We start from the raw sequence: 14,249 nt of genomic DNA, 5'->3' as shown, positions 1-14,249 counted from the left end.
TGAATTTACGATAAATGGGACCTGCAACCTGTACGTGATAGAACTTCCACCCTCCTCCTTTTCTCATGTAGTCCCTAAATCTGTTCTGCCCCTCCAATCCACTGTAATAGATTTGGAGAGGGTGCAAAGTTCTATAGTGCAAATCCTTGTGCTTATGGGATGAGTGTGTTGGATGCCAAGGAAACTTTGTAGTGTTTCTGCAGATACCTGAAACCAGGAAACACCCCCTAAATCATTCTAGCAAATAAATGACCACAGAGAGGCTGCTAGTGATATGTTGGGACTTTAAAATTTATTCCAACGTGCTGTTTTTTTAAAAAATAGGCTCAGACTGAATAGACAATCTGAACTGTAGTAAAGGCAATATACGTGTAAAAACTTTTTTTTTTTCATTCACAGTACAGATGTCATTTACAATAAAGTTCACAAACATCAAATGCTGAGTATTTTTTTCCTCTTTTTTTCTTAACATTATGTTCTGTGCTTTTTACCTGCATTTTTTTTTTGCTTTGCACTCTTATAACCATACAGACATTGCAAGATGCAAGTGTAGAAACTGAATTTAAAATAAAATTACAGGCAAAACTACCAAATTACACTGTACTCTGAGTCTGTACATATTTACAGTACCTTTTTTGGAATGTATTGCCATTTTTTTTTAAAGAACATATAGAAACTTTCTAAAGACTATTCCACTTACAGAATACATACACCTTTTAGAAAAAAAGGCAAATATTTATCTTACATGAGACCATGTATATTAAATTTGCGTACACATCATCAATATTATTAATATTTTACATTACATTTACTAAAGTGAGCATAAGTGCCGTAATATCTCAATAATGAAAACTTGTTTTATGTCATCGTTAGGACCCAAATTTGGTATTTATTTAAAAACATTTTACCTTTTAAAATTCACAAATACTGTGCAATAACAGGAGGGCAAAAAATCCATAAGGAACACAGACAATAAAAATCAAGTGTATGTTAGGGGTTGGGAATAAAAGTGAGGAACACATGGGGGGGGAGATTGTAGAGGGGCTAGATCACAATGCTTCATGCTTAGCTCATAAATGGTTTGTCGGTATCAAGAACATATTGCTTGAATGCTTTTTAAAAGCCAATTGCAATGACTTGGCATTGTATTTTCTTTAAAAATAAAAAAAAATGATGGCCAAAGTAGGCAAAGCCAGACACAGAAAAACAAGAGGTTCTCACCTTTGAAGAATCACTGGGCTGAGTTCTGTGAGTGAGAGCATATCAGAGAGATGGAAAAGGTCGCTCTCAAGGTTAAAGTGTGAAGACGCCAAATCAGTTGGGTCACTTTTCCTGGAATTTATTGTGGTTCCCGCTACGGTCTCCTCCAGTAAAAAAATAAATAAAATCCATTTAGAATAATCTGAGCAATTTCATCTCAAATGTAGTGGGGATTTCAATTCGGTTTCTGTTATTGTGTTATTTCTTACTTTAAAATAATACAGTCGTACCTTGGACCCCAAACGCCTTGGTACTCTCATACGTTTTGGCTTTCTAATGCCACAAACCCGGAAGTGAGTGTTCCGGTTTGCAAAAGTTTCTGACGGGGCTTCTGCAGCTTCTGATTGGCTGCAGGAGTTTCCTGCAGCCAATCAGAAGCTGTGCTTTGGTTTCCGAATGTTTTGGAAGTCGAATGGACATCCGGAACAGATTCCATTCGACTTCCAAGGTACGACTGTAATATTATTATTATTCAGGGCTTTTCTTCAGCCAGAACTTGCCAAAACTCAGTTCCGACACCTCTCTAGGTAGGCACCATTGTCATTACAAGGGAACAAGGTGAGTTCTGGCACCTATCTTTCTAGAAAGATAGCAATGATAATAATGTCAAAGTCTCGAGAGCCAATCACAAATATAAACAGCAAAAATGCTCTCTTTGGGAAAGTCCATTAACTCAGTGGGAAAGTATCTGCTTTGAATGCTGAAGGTCTCAAATTCAATCCTCAACATTTCCAGGTATGGATGGGAGTTGTCCCCTACCTGAAAGCCTGGAGAGCTAGGAAGACAGTACTGAGCTGGATGGACTGGTTTGACTCAGTATAAGGCAGCTTTCTATGTTCCTTGAGGTTTCTCATTTTTTGAAGACTATCATCTTAAATAGAAAGGGCAGGGGGAGGGGGTTCAGTCTAAAATAAAATTAGATTGAGTCATAAATCTGTCAGAAAACTGCCCTTAGAATCACAGGTCAGCAGAAGCTGCCATAGGTATTGCAACGCAGAATGGTTGATGGATGGAGTATTGGCCATCACAGAAGTGAATGCGGAAGCCATGATTTACCCTTGGGAAAGTCCAAGCCAGGCATAGGCAAACTCGGCCCTCCAGATGTTTTGGGACTACAACTCCCACCATCCCTAGCTAACAGGACCAGTGGTCGGAGATTATGGGAATTGTAGTCTCAAAACATCTGGAGGGCCGAGTTTGCCTATGCCTGGTCCAAGCATTTATCAGAGCCTTGTGGATACCATAGCCAAGGGATTCGTTTGGCTTACATACAATGACTTTAACTGTACTGGCTTGTGGGCTATTCAACAGATTTTAATTCCCTGGGATGTCCCATAGAGATGATTCAGAATTACCAGCAAATCAAGGTTTTTCAAGATGTCTAAACCCATGCCATCCAACAAACAATGGTTTGCTAGTGGCTTCCACACTGAGATATGAAAGTACTGTTTGAGAGGGTGGGCAAACTTTGGTTTTATTTCTGAACCAACAAACCATAGCTTGGGCCTCTTGTCAAGAGTCTGCTTTTTTGGGGGGGTAATGGCTATGAATTCTCAGGGAAAGTGAAGGAAAGATGGCAATCCCACAAACCATGGTTTTCCTCTACATCTGGACTAAGTCTCAGAGCAACCGTGTATGGTATTGCACTTTAAGTTGCAGTTAGAGCAAACCATAGTGTGATATTATACCCAAGATGGCCCGCTTTCTGAAGTCAATTACAGTTTAACCCAGACTGCTAGGTAGGTGACCAACTGTTTTGAACTCTGGCCTGAAACTGACATTCCAAATGGCTTTCTGCTACTAATCCTATGCACGCTTACTTGGGAGTAAGTCCCAATGAGCACTGTGGAATTTACTTCTGAGTAAACCTGCATAGGGTTACATAGTAAAAGAAGTAATTAATTACTGATTCTCAGAACACTGGAAGGTGCTTAAATATAGAGGAAAGGTCCTTCACAGATTATAAATCTAGGAATAAAGTGCTCCAAAAATAAAAAGCGATCAACTCTCACGGATGCCATCAACATTTCAAAATAATTTTCTTTGTCTCTTTGGGCTGAAAAGGGATAAAAATAGGAGAGATGCTCAAGTAACCAAAATACAGAGGTCTTGTCTCAGCCAGTAATAATAATAACTAAGAAGGTCTGACTTAGCCAAGGAATAACAGTACCCAGAATTTGCAAAAAAAAATAATAATAGTCAAAATAGTTTTACTTTTCTTTTCTTTTCTTTTCTTTCTTTTTTAAACTATGCAAAGCTAGATCAAAATAGAAAGCAATTGCAAAAGTAACCTATGGAAAGTGCAGCCCAATACTTCACATGCTTACTCTGAAGTAAATATCACTATGCTGGGTAAGATTTACTCCCAAGAAAGTGCATATAGGATTGCAGCTTTGGGAAGGGTGGTTTGCAGGGGGGGGGGGAGAGATTAAAATCTGATCTCTGAAAAATAAACCTTTCAACAACAGCAAAATAATGAATGGCAGGAAATGTCAGGTCTAGTCTAGCAACATATTTGACACATGGTCATCTCTGCAGGCTTCTGTTATAGCACCACACCGGGGGAACCACACAGCGACTTTGTGATGGGCTTAGAACTTTACCTTCAGTGGGGCAAGTTAAGTGCTCGAGGCGAAGCACATTCTTAAGGCTTTGCTAGGTCTGCCTGGAGTGCTCAGCACCTTGCAGTTTGAGCCCTTAGTTTGTTTAGCATCTTGCCCTAAGGAGAGCCAGCTCCACCTGGCCAGCCAGTGCAATTGGATAGGCCACCAGGAAATGCCCCAGAGACATTCAGGAGACTTGCGATGGGTGGAAGGAGATTGTTGCATCTATTGGTTTGCTTGCATCACAAAGCTTCTTTGCAATGTGAGACCTCTGCCAACTGTGGCTTCAACTTATATGGAAATGCAAAAGCTACCCTGGCAAAAAAGAGAGGTCAATTTCTGTATTCGCAACTGCCACCCATTGTGGCATGGTTTCTTCTATGTCCAGCAACACCACTGGAGAGAGTGGTGTTACAGAAAGGGCAAAAGGTTGCTGCAGGCAGATACACTGGCATAAATACTCAGGATCTAGGCACTTTGCAGATCCCAACCAGAAAGTGAAAGGAAGAGTTCAAGTAGAGTCCTCTGCAGTGGATGTTGCCATCCAAAGCTACAGAGCTTTGCATGGTGTCTTGTCTGCCAGCCTATTCAAACAGCATTGAGGTCCTGTCCTGTCCTTTCTACCCCAGATGCAAAGACCCCCCTAGATGACACTATTTACATTTGTAGTGCTTGCCTCACAGAGGATTAAGAAAGGTTCGAGAGCAATAGGTAAACATACCCAGAAGGTTATTATTGTTATTAGCTCCGGGTTGTTTGCAGATGTCATCAGAAAAGATCCTGTCCAATGCACCCAAAGCAGAGTTCAATCCAAAGGCTGAAAACTGAGCACCAGGTTGCATTTGATCTAGCCTCAAAACAAAACCAGAGCGTGAATGGATAATTGAAGAGCAAATGCCCAGTGAAGGCTCAATACCGAAAACCATTTGGTCCTAAAAGAGCCGCATGACTAGCTGGTTAAAGGAGGGGAAGGAAGGAGGGGATGAGGGGGAAATCAACCACCTGGAATTCAAAGTCATGGCAGAGACAAGGTGTGGCTTTTCAACAATGACCAGGCTTTGCTCATTCCATTAAGTTGACGGGTGCCATTCTGAATCTTTTGAAGGTATCATGACCATGATACCAATTTCCATTGGAGCCAGACTTTAACTCGGTGATTGATGTTCATCCCCATGCTCTGTTGACAAAGGGGATTGTATTGGACCTTCAATAAAGTCTCGGGTTAGGTACCGGATGCCAGTGCAGACTCTATAAGCAAGATCTTTCCGGACCTTAGCACTGAAAGAGGTATTGGAAGCAGAAGTAAACCAATGGGAAAACAAAACAGAACACTGTCCGCTGTGAATGGAGTTTTCCAGGGAAAGTCCAGCGTCAGTTTGGTCACCTTCACATCATTTCAGTCACAACATCATTTCAACCAAAGAAAATCAAAAGAGCTCCACCAAAACTATTCAGTACAACACAAAAAATGAAATGATACATAGCAGAAGATTATTCAACTCAAAGCCCCATCCATTCCACGTTATTCAGCTATGCCTTGGCAACAGTTCATGGCTTTCCATGCCTGCTTAAAATAAAAATATTGTTCAGGACATTGTTGTGTGGAGCATGCACATAATAAATGGGAACATCTCAGAAAGGACTGGTCCATTGGTTAAATATTTATGGAACTGATTCATTTTGCCTAGTTAGTTTCAAAAACTGTGTGTACAGACTCGATCCAGAGCAAGACACTCGCCAAATAAGCGAGCTTGCTCTCAATTAAATGCTATTAAATGCAGTGTGTATATATTAAAAGACCTGTATGGCTGTGGCCCTGATCTTTCTATAGGTGACACCAGGTTGGTTAGCCATTGGAGCCACTGCATTCTTCTGCCCCTTTGCTAAAACATCATCCATTGCAACCTATTGATCTGAAATGCAAACAGCTCAATGGGAATTCACTGGGACCTTTTCGTATAGGAATGTATAGCCTAAAAGATCTACTGCATAATGTAGACTAACGTTTGTAGTTATTCCATTAAGGGGGGGGGGGAGATAACAGTATGCAAAAAAAAAAAAAGCCCTTAATTACGGTACTTCTTTGTGGACTCTATGCAGTTGAACATGTGGCTGATCTGATAAACAAAGGACACATCTAGGACCAGTAGCAGAACTAGGAATGCAGATATGGTTCAGGGTGATATTGAGGCAAGAATGAACTCAGCCTTGATTTCTGCGCTGGGTGGGAAATCTGTGGCACTCCAAATGTTGCTGGACTCCAACTCCCATCACTCCTGACCATTAGCCATGCTGGCTGGGGCTGATGGGAGTTGTAGTCCAGATCAGTAAGCAACTTATTTCTATTTTTCTCTTACAATGTCCAAATGTGTGATAAGAGAAGGTGTTTCCTTCCCCCCCCCCCACTTTCATGGGGGGGGGGGGAGAGAAATTAAAAGCAAAAACAAAAGATCTCCAACTAGAGAGCAGATTTCCAAAGGGCAGGATCCACAGGGATGACAGCCAAGCCCCTACCATTTAGCGGCTGGCAGAAGGCACCCCTTGGAGATTGTGCGTATCAGTCAAAGCAGCAGCCAGGTCACGGAATGTCAGTATTAAAGCAAGAATGGTGGTCAGAAAGCAAAGATCTACCATTCCCAGGACATTATTTTTTATTTTTACATTCAATATATTCCTATTTTCTTGCAATTTCTCTTTTTTATTTCCCTTTGTGGGGCAGGGTAGAGGGACCTTTTGCTTATGTGCGTGTCCCTTTAAAAAAAAGTGCTTGGGGGGTAATTTGTAGGGGGGGGGGAGGCACATTCTGAGATTCTTTCTTTGTTTTGGAGAGATTACCTTTTATCACCATCAGGGCCTCCCCATAGAAAACAAGTGCTAGTTTCAGTTACAATCGGAGGGTAAACATTCCTCTCTTCTTCTTCTTCTTCTTCTTCTTCTTCTTCTTCTTCTTCTTCTTCTTCTTCTTCTTCTTCCAGATTAAAGCAGTCGCATCTGTCTTTAAAGCACATTTAGAGGCAACCAGAGTAATGCAAATAATAAAAGGAATAATTATAAAACACTTTGCCACATATTAAATAAAGCGAGTAATAAATAAGGGGTACGGTCGTTGTGGGGTGGGGGCAGGTTGTACCTGTCTGTACATGAGAGAGGTGGTGGTTGTCCCCCTCCCCTAAAAAAAAATTCAGCCAATCTCTTTGAAGAGGTGTTTGCTTTCCTTAAAAAAGAAAAAGAAAAAGCTTTTCAGTGCATCCATTGGAAATTCTTCTCAACTCTTTCCACATGTCTGCATGTGGTTGAGACAAGACCTCATTGTGGGGAATGGAGACACGGTCTAAGAATAAGCCCCTTTCCGATAAAAGAAAGCAATAAAACAATAACAATAAATTCATAGCTTCAATTTGTCGGTGCATTTCAAGCAACAACCAAAACACACGCACGCACACACACGCAAATGAAAGAAAGTCTAGAAAAAGGCACACAATTACGATGGAAATAATAGCAGACTGAAACAGAGAGAGAGAGAGAGAGAGAGAGAGAGAGAGAGAGAGAGAGAGAGAACCAGCAACAGTCTCCGTGGGTTTGGTCGTACGCTAGAGCATTGGGTCTTTTCATTTCTTTTCCTTTAGCAATGATTATTCGAAAACCAATCGCACTGACAAAGGTTTGTTGATCTTACGGGGAAGCCGGGGTCAAAAGCTGGGAGGGAGGGCTCAAGCACTTCCTGTATTGTGATCCACTTGCCTTTGCAGTAGGCTGAAGCTGACTTGCTCCAAGGGAGGGCTCCTCCTCCTTTGTACCCCTGTGGTGGGGGGAGCTGGCTCCCCAGAGAGGTTCCTTCTCCTGGTGGGAGGCTGGGAGGAGGAGTGGCTCGAGGACAAGGGCTCCAGCAGGCAGCCAGCGCTGCTGCTCCTGTCCAGTGTCTGGGTGGGGAAGTCCGAGATCAAAGTGCAGGGGGGTTCCAAGGAGGCATTTGAGCTGCTACGTGGTTTCTTCCCCTTCTCCCACCGGGCGCCTTCCCTGCTGGCTGAAGGCTCATCCTCCGGACAGGAACCATCTTGGCTGGGCGTACGGCTTCCCCACTCTGGGCCGCCGGGTTCGGCGCTGTCTTTCACCCTGTGTTCCTCCTCCTGCTGGCGCTCGCTAGTCCTTATTGTCCCTTCCAAGCAGCTGCTGCTATGAAGCGGTGGGGTTGCGGATGAGGAGCGAGCTTCTCGGATGCCTTGGGCCACCTTGCCAGGATCTTTCGCTTGGCTGGATTCAGAGGTGTCACTGCTGGGGGCGAAGTAGCTGGCATGCAGCGACATCACTGATCCGTGCCCCAAGCCGGGATGGCCGCTGGGCCTTGCCTGGACCATTTGAATGCCCCCAATTGGGATCATGGGGAAGGGGCTCCGGGGTAGCTGCTGGGAGTGCAATGGGAGGTGGCTAAAGATGTAGTCTTCCACCCGGCTCGGGGCATGGGCGTGCGTGTCGTGGGGCGATTGCAAAGGCCTGACGCAGTGATGCTGAGTGACGCCCGGTGAACTCGCTGGGCTCCTGGATTCTGTCTTCTGTAATGACAGGAGGTACATATTGTGAAACACAAGAGCAGTCAAGTACAACATTCCTAGAGTGAACATGTTTACACATGGGGATGAATGTTTGTCCAGCCAGCAGGTAAACTTCCTGTTGCCTTCTGAACTGGGACAGACTTCCTCTGCATGTGACTAGAGGTGGGCATGGCCTCACCTGTGCAGGTAACGACAAAAGCATAGGGCAGGGCAGCCATCTCTCTCTCTATGACTACATGCATCGAAGAAGCAACATCTGCTTAGCCAAAGATGCTCTCTTGGCTTCCAGCCAAGAGAGGACAGAGGGACTGTCTTCTTATGAGTCAAGCTAAGTCTGCCTTCTGGGATCCTATTGTGAACAGAATGATATGTGAGTAAACTCTTTTTATACTTTTATAGAAGACTGTGTTGTGTATTATCTTTTATGAGGGAATAAGGGGAAAATACCAGAGCAGTTATTATAGAGGCTTTACCGAGCCTGAGCAAACGCATCCGCTGAAAGTTTAAAAAGGGAAATGTTACTCTGCTAAATTGTGAACTTGTTAGCACAAGTTGGAAAGGCTATAATCAAACAATATATCCTCTCCTGCATCCCTGAACATTCCCACACATGTTAGGAACCAGGGAAGCTGCACTATACAGAGTCCAAATCTTGGTCAATCCAGCTCACTGGTCTATGAAGATGATGATGATATGTTATTTATATTCTGTCCATCTGACTGGGTTGCCCCAGCCACTCTGGGTGGCTTCCAACAAATTAAACACATTAAGCATGGTAAAACATCTGATATAAAAAACCTCCCTATACAGGACTGCCTTCAGATGTCTTCTAAAAGTCAGATAGTTGTTTATTTCCTTGACATCTGATGGGAGGGCGTTCCACAGGGTTGGCACCACTACCGAGAAGGCCCTCTGCCTGGTTCCCTACAGCCTTACTTCTCGCAGTGAGAGAACCTCCAGAAGGCCCTCAGAGCTAGACCTCGGTGTCCGGGCTGAACGGTGCCCTCTGGCTTTACATTTCCCTATTCCTGGTCTACAGTAAGTGGCAACAGCCCTCCAGGGTCTGAGAGAGGGAACACACTCAGCTCTATCCAGAAATGCTGGGCATTCAACCTGGGCTGCCTGCCTGCAGAACAGATGCTCCACCACTGAGCTATGGCTCAGCTTATGGGGCTGGTGCATATAGAGAGATCAGTGCACTGATGTGGACATATAAACTGACTTTTTAATTTAATGATTGGGGGGATGGTGAGTAAGGGAGGACAAAGCTAAAGGACCTCTGCTCTCCATTACATTTGGCTATCCTTTCCTCCTTGCCTTCTTATTTTTAAAGACACTGTCCCCTTCCAAAACACACACACACACAGTGGTGATCTCACAGCTGTAACCCTCCTTAGATTTGTGGGTCCAGACTCACTGCCTGGAAGACCAATGCTGAAGAACTTACCAGTTTAGGTTCTTCATACAGTTCTGTATTCTTGCCGAGGGACCTGTGAGGTAGAGGCACTGAAGACGAGATCCCATGCAGAGTTTTACCCAGGCTTTGAACTTTTTCATCTGCTGCCGACTGGCCATGAGAAGGCAAGTCCTCTCTTCCTGGGGACGGGTACCTCGAAGGCGGCTCTGAATAGCTCTGGGACAACATCTTCTTCAGGGATAAGTATCTGGCTGTAGAGACATCCCTGCTTGGAGACAAATGTCTCACAGGAGACACGCCTCTCTCTGGCGGGAGGTACATTCGCGACGACAGCTCTCTTTTCGGAGATATGTACCTGCTGGGCGAGAGCTCGAGTCTCGGCGACAGACTGCGGAGGGGAAATGCCTCTCTCCTCGGAGACATTCGGTGACCAGAAGACCTCCCCCTCGCTGGAGAGAAGCTCCTCAGAGAAGGTGTTTCTCCAGCTGTTGAAAACCTTTTCGGAGACATTTCATTTTTGGATAACAGGTGCTTCCTAGCCAACATGGAACGGTTGTTGTTGCCACCACTGCCAAAGCCAGAGTCCTTGCTTGGAGACCCCTTCCTCCTCAGAGAGGTGTCTTTGGAGATTGACAAGTCCATCGCTAAGAGCATCTGTGGCCTTGTAACGGGTTCCTTCTCAGCAGAAGAAGCCACGGGTCCACTGGAGGTCAAAACCGGCCGGTGGAGTCTCAAGAAGCTGTGGCAGACGGCAACTTCAGTGCTGTCAGCCGACCATTTCATTTCTGGCCCCGAGGAGGTGGTCTGGTGACGCCGAACAGCACGCTTGCTAGTGGAGACAACATCTTCCAAGATGGACAATGCTGTCCTGGTGCCTTTCTCCTGGGCGGAGTGAGAACCTCTTGGAGAATGTCCTGGGAAGGAGATGTTCTTCATTTCTGAAAGCTTCACTGGTGGCTCCTCTTGGCTTTCCTCCTCCTCTTCCTCTTCCTCCTCCTCTTCCTCGTCATCATTGTCATCGTCAGACTCTCCCAAGTCTGAAAACTGGTGTTCTTCAAGTGGCTCAGATCCCTCCTGCCCTTCTGAATCTTGGAAGAGATCTTCACTGGTTCCTAAGGGGGATGGAGGGGGGGGGATACTGCATTAGATCACACAGAATATAGCAAAATCACCCTTCCTGAAAAAGAATCTTGCATAAGTTCAAAAGTCCTCAAGATCGCTTCTTTGCCATTTGGTCAAATTTTGTTTTATAAACAAGCACAGTGGCTCAGAAGCATCAGGCACCACAGCTGTATGAGAGTGTTTGGATTGAGCATAGAAAAAGCTCTTTTATAGTGTGGCAACACCCAGACTTTGGAACTCTCTGCTTATTGATATCAGGCAAGTACCTTCAACTGAGCCTTTCCAGTGCCTGCTAAAAACATTTTTATTTAGATAAGCCTATCTGGATATCTCGAATGCTGACATGCATTTTAATCTGTTTTTAGTTTATTGCAGAGCATTACAGAGGTACCTTGGGTTAAGTACTTAATTCGTTCCAGAGGCCCATTCTTAACCTGAAATTGTTCTTAACCTGAACCACCACTTTAGCTAATGGGGCCTCCTGCTGCCGCCGCGCCGCCGGAGCACGATTTCTGTTCTCATCCTGAAGCAAAGTTCTTAACCTGAGGCACTATTTCTGCATTAGCGGAGTCTGTAACCTGAAGCGTAGGTAACCCAAGGTACCACTGTATTGGCAATCCTCATAGAACTCTAGCCCAATGGTTGCCATTAATGTGATTTGAGCTGATTTTATAATGAAAGGATTTTAGAATGTTGTGTTATTTTACCATTGTTAGCCGCTCTGAGCCCAGCTTCGGCTGGGGAGGGTGGGATATATATATATAAAAATATTATTATTACTTTTTAATTCTTTTTGTAAACTGCTTTGCATTTTTATTTTTATTTTTACAATCAAGGCGTTATATATTAATTTTAGGGAATAAAGAAATAACTAAATAGCAGAATGCCTTGGGAGGCAGTGGGCACTCCTTCCCTGGAAGTGTTTAAACAGAGGCTGGACGGCAATCCATCAAAATGATTCAGCATTCTGGTTTGGCAGAGGGAAAAGAGAAACATGCTAGGAAGTCTTTCAGTGTGAGCCACTTGGAAACAAAAGAGAATGGCATAGGAACCCCACTGAGTTCTAAGCTGCTTGCATTCATAAAAATTAAAATAAAAAAGAGTAGTGCAGGAAAACTTCTCAGTGGATTCCCCCACCCACCCCATATTATGTTGTTATTCATTCGTTTTTCACTGACTGTCATGGATGCTTATTCATCTGGGTGACAGATGGGTGATTTATGCTCCCATCATCATTACTCCGGGTGTTACTCTTCCACAGAGAGGCACTATTAGAATAACATTGAGCAAAGCTGCTGGGTGGGAATGGTTTCAGCTTTATCAGATAGAAGACGCTACAAGATGGGAGACAAGGGGGATATAAAATGGCCTTTTATGTACTACAAGAAACAGATTAAATGGACCAACATCTCATTTAAGAGTCTATAAACAAGCTTCCCATTGCAATTTCTTCAGCAGGCAGCAAAATACAGGAAGCAGTGGTGCGATTTCCCCGGGTTGATTGGACAGCCTTGTTAGGCGCACTGTTGCGTTAGGGATGCAGGAGACATTTATTCAGGGCACATTTGAAAGTGAACTGATGTCACACCTGCACCATACGTTTAAAGCCCTCTTTTGCCACCTTAACAGTCATGGAGAATCCTGGGAAATGTAGTTTGCGGAAGGTGCTGGCCTCACAGACTTGCCACTCCCAGCACCCTTAGCAAACTACAGTTCCAATGATTCTCCATGGCTGCAACAGTTGTATAAGGTAAAGGTAAAGGGACCCCTGACCATTAGGTCCAGTCATGGCCAAATCTGGGGTTGCGGTGCTCATCTCGCTTTATTGGCCGAGGGAGCCAGTGTACAGCTTCCGAGTCATGTGGCCAGCATGACTAAGCCACTTCTGGAGAACCAGAGAAGCGCACGGAAACGCCGTTTACCTTCCCGCCGGAGCGGTACCTATTTATTGACTTGCACTTCGTGCTTTCAAACTGCCAGGAGCAGGGACCGAGCAACGGGAGCTCACCCCGTCACGCGGATTTGAACTGCCGACCTTCTGATCGGCAAGTCCTAGGCTCTGTGGCTTAACCCACAGCACCACCCGCATCCCTGCAACAGTTGCATAAGAGGGTTTAAAATGTACAGCACAAATGTGTCCTGACTTAATTTTCACGTCCTGGGTGACTTACACAGATCAGAATGTAGTTATTCTTTGGGTTTCACATCTGCCTAAATTTTGCAATATAGTTCCCGGCTTAAAAACATATGAAAGGGCATTTAAAGATTGTATGTTTTAGGATAAAACACACTTAGAAATATGTTCTTTATGATAAATTAGATATTTGAGGGTCACACCCTTTAAGACCTAAGTTCCATAGACTTTCTTTAAAGTCATGTTGAATGCAAATTTTCACATTACGAAAAGTAAGAGATTAGTGCAGAAAGGGATGCTCTGAATGAAGACAGGCAAAATTGACATGAAGGGGAAATAGATTGATCTGGCCAGCTCTGTCCTTTTCTCCCCCATTTTTAAACTCCTTCTTCGTGGGCAGGCCCGTTCGGTGCAAGCACGAGTGCCTTTGAGCCAAAAGTGGAAATGAGTTGAGTGTGCGAGTGAGTTGTAATTCTAAAATTACATGTCTTGTTGCATAAAGCGGCAAAGCCCAGACAGCTAAACACATTCCAGTGGACAGGGGGTGCAGCCAACATCAACAGACCAGGGAGGATTCCATTTATGAATACCAGCGGATTCCTGCCACAGAGTTGAGATCAGCTCTCACGGTGGAGCTCTGCAGGTGCCTGCAGACTAAGAACGTCCCCTGGACAGGCTCTTTGAAAAAAGGGAACGGGAGACCTCAGGCTGCCACTTAGGGTTCACTCCAGCCATACAGCCTTCTAAGAGCACAAGGCAGAATTGTGGTGGGGGCTCTGCAAAGTGTTAATCCCTGCCTTTTTAAAAAGAAAACAGATGCCCTCATGCTCCCCTGAGCATGCTCCCCTGCGAGCAGAGCAAATGCCCTGTTGGTTCAAAGCCTCAAATAATTGCTGAGGTGGTGACACATTGCGCCGCTTACAATGTGTCACCATTAGCCGAGCGGAGATATGGGAAACGATGGGAAGGACCAAGTCCTTGAGAGCAAGACCCACAAAATCTCTCCCGTGTCAGCAGGGCCGGATTTAGGTTTTATGAGGCCCTAAGCTACTGAAGGTAATGGGGCCCTTTATATCTCCAGCTGTCTTTTGTCAACAACAAATTGTCACTGATTTTTTTGTGTTGAATATATGCTATATGGTAATTTATGGACCTACTGGGTA

At 44.5% G+C, this 14,249-nt stretch overlaps 1 protein-coding gene across 10 annotated transcripts in view; it reads right to left on the bottom strand.

Moving 5' to 3' along the window:
- Nucleotides 1–273: 273 nt before the first annotated feature.
- The window catches only part of HIVEP3 (HIVEP zinc finger 3), a 225,489-nt gene continuing 211,513 nt past the window's right edge, over nt 274–14,249 (bottom strand). For 9 of the 10 annotated variants that reach the window (XM_083512058.1, XM_083512063.1, XM_083512064.1 and 6 more), the window contains 2 exons: nt 9,861–10,942; nt 274–8,413 (listed from right to left, as the gene is read on the bottom strand). In XM_083512058.1, the coding sequence (XP_083368184.1) occupies nt 7,574–8,413; nt 9,861–10,942 (1,922 nt within the window). In that variant the 3' untranslated portion in view covers nt 274–7,573. The remainder of the gene's footprint in view (nt 8,414–9,860; nt 10,943–14,249) is intronic. The other variant, XR_014528288.1, reaches the window with a different exon arrangement.

Source organism: Podarcis liolepis (assembly GCF_965112155.1).
Source record: "Podarcis liolepis genome assembly, chromosome: 7".
Lineage (NCBI taxonomy): Eukaryota > Metazoa > Chordata > Lepidosauria > Squamata > Lacertidae > Podarcis > Podarcis liolepis.
This window is presented reverse-complemented; position numbering and strand designations above follow the sequence as displayed.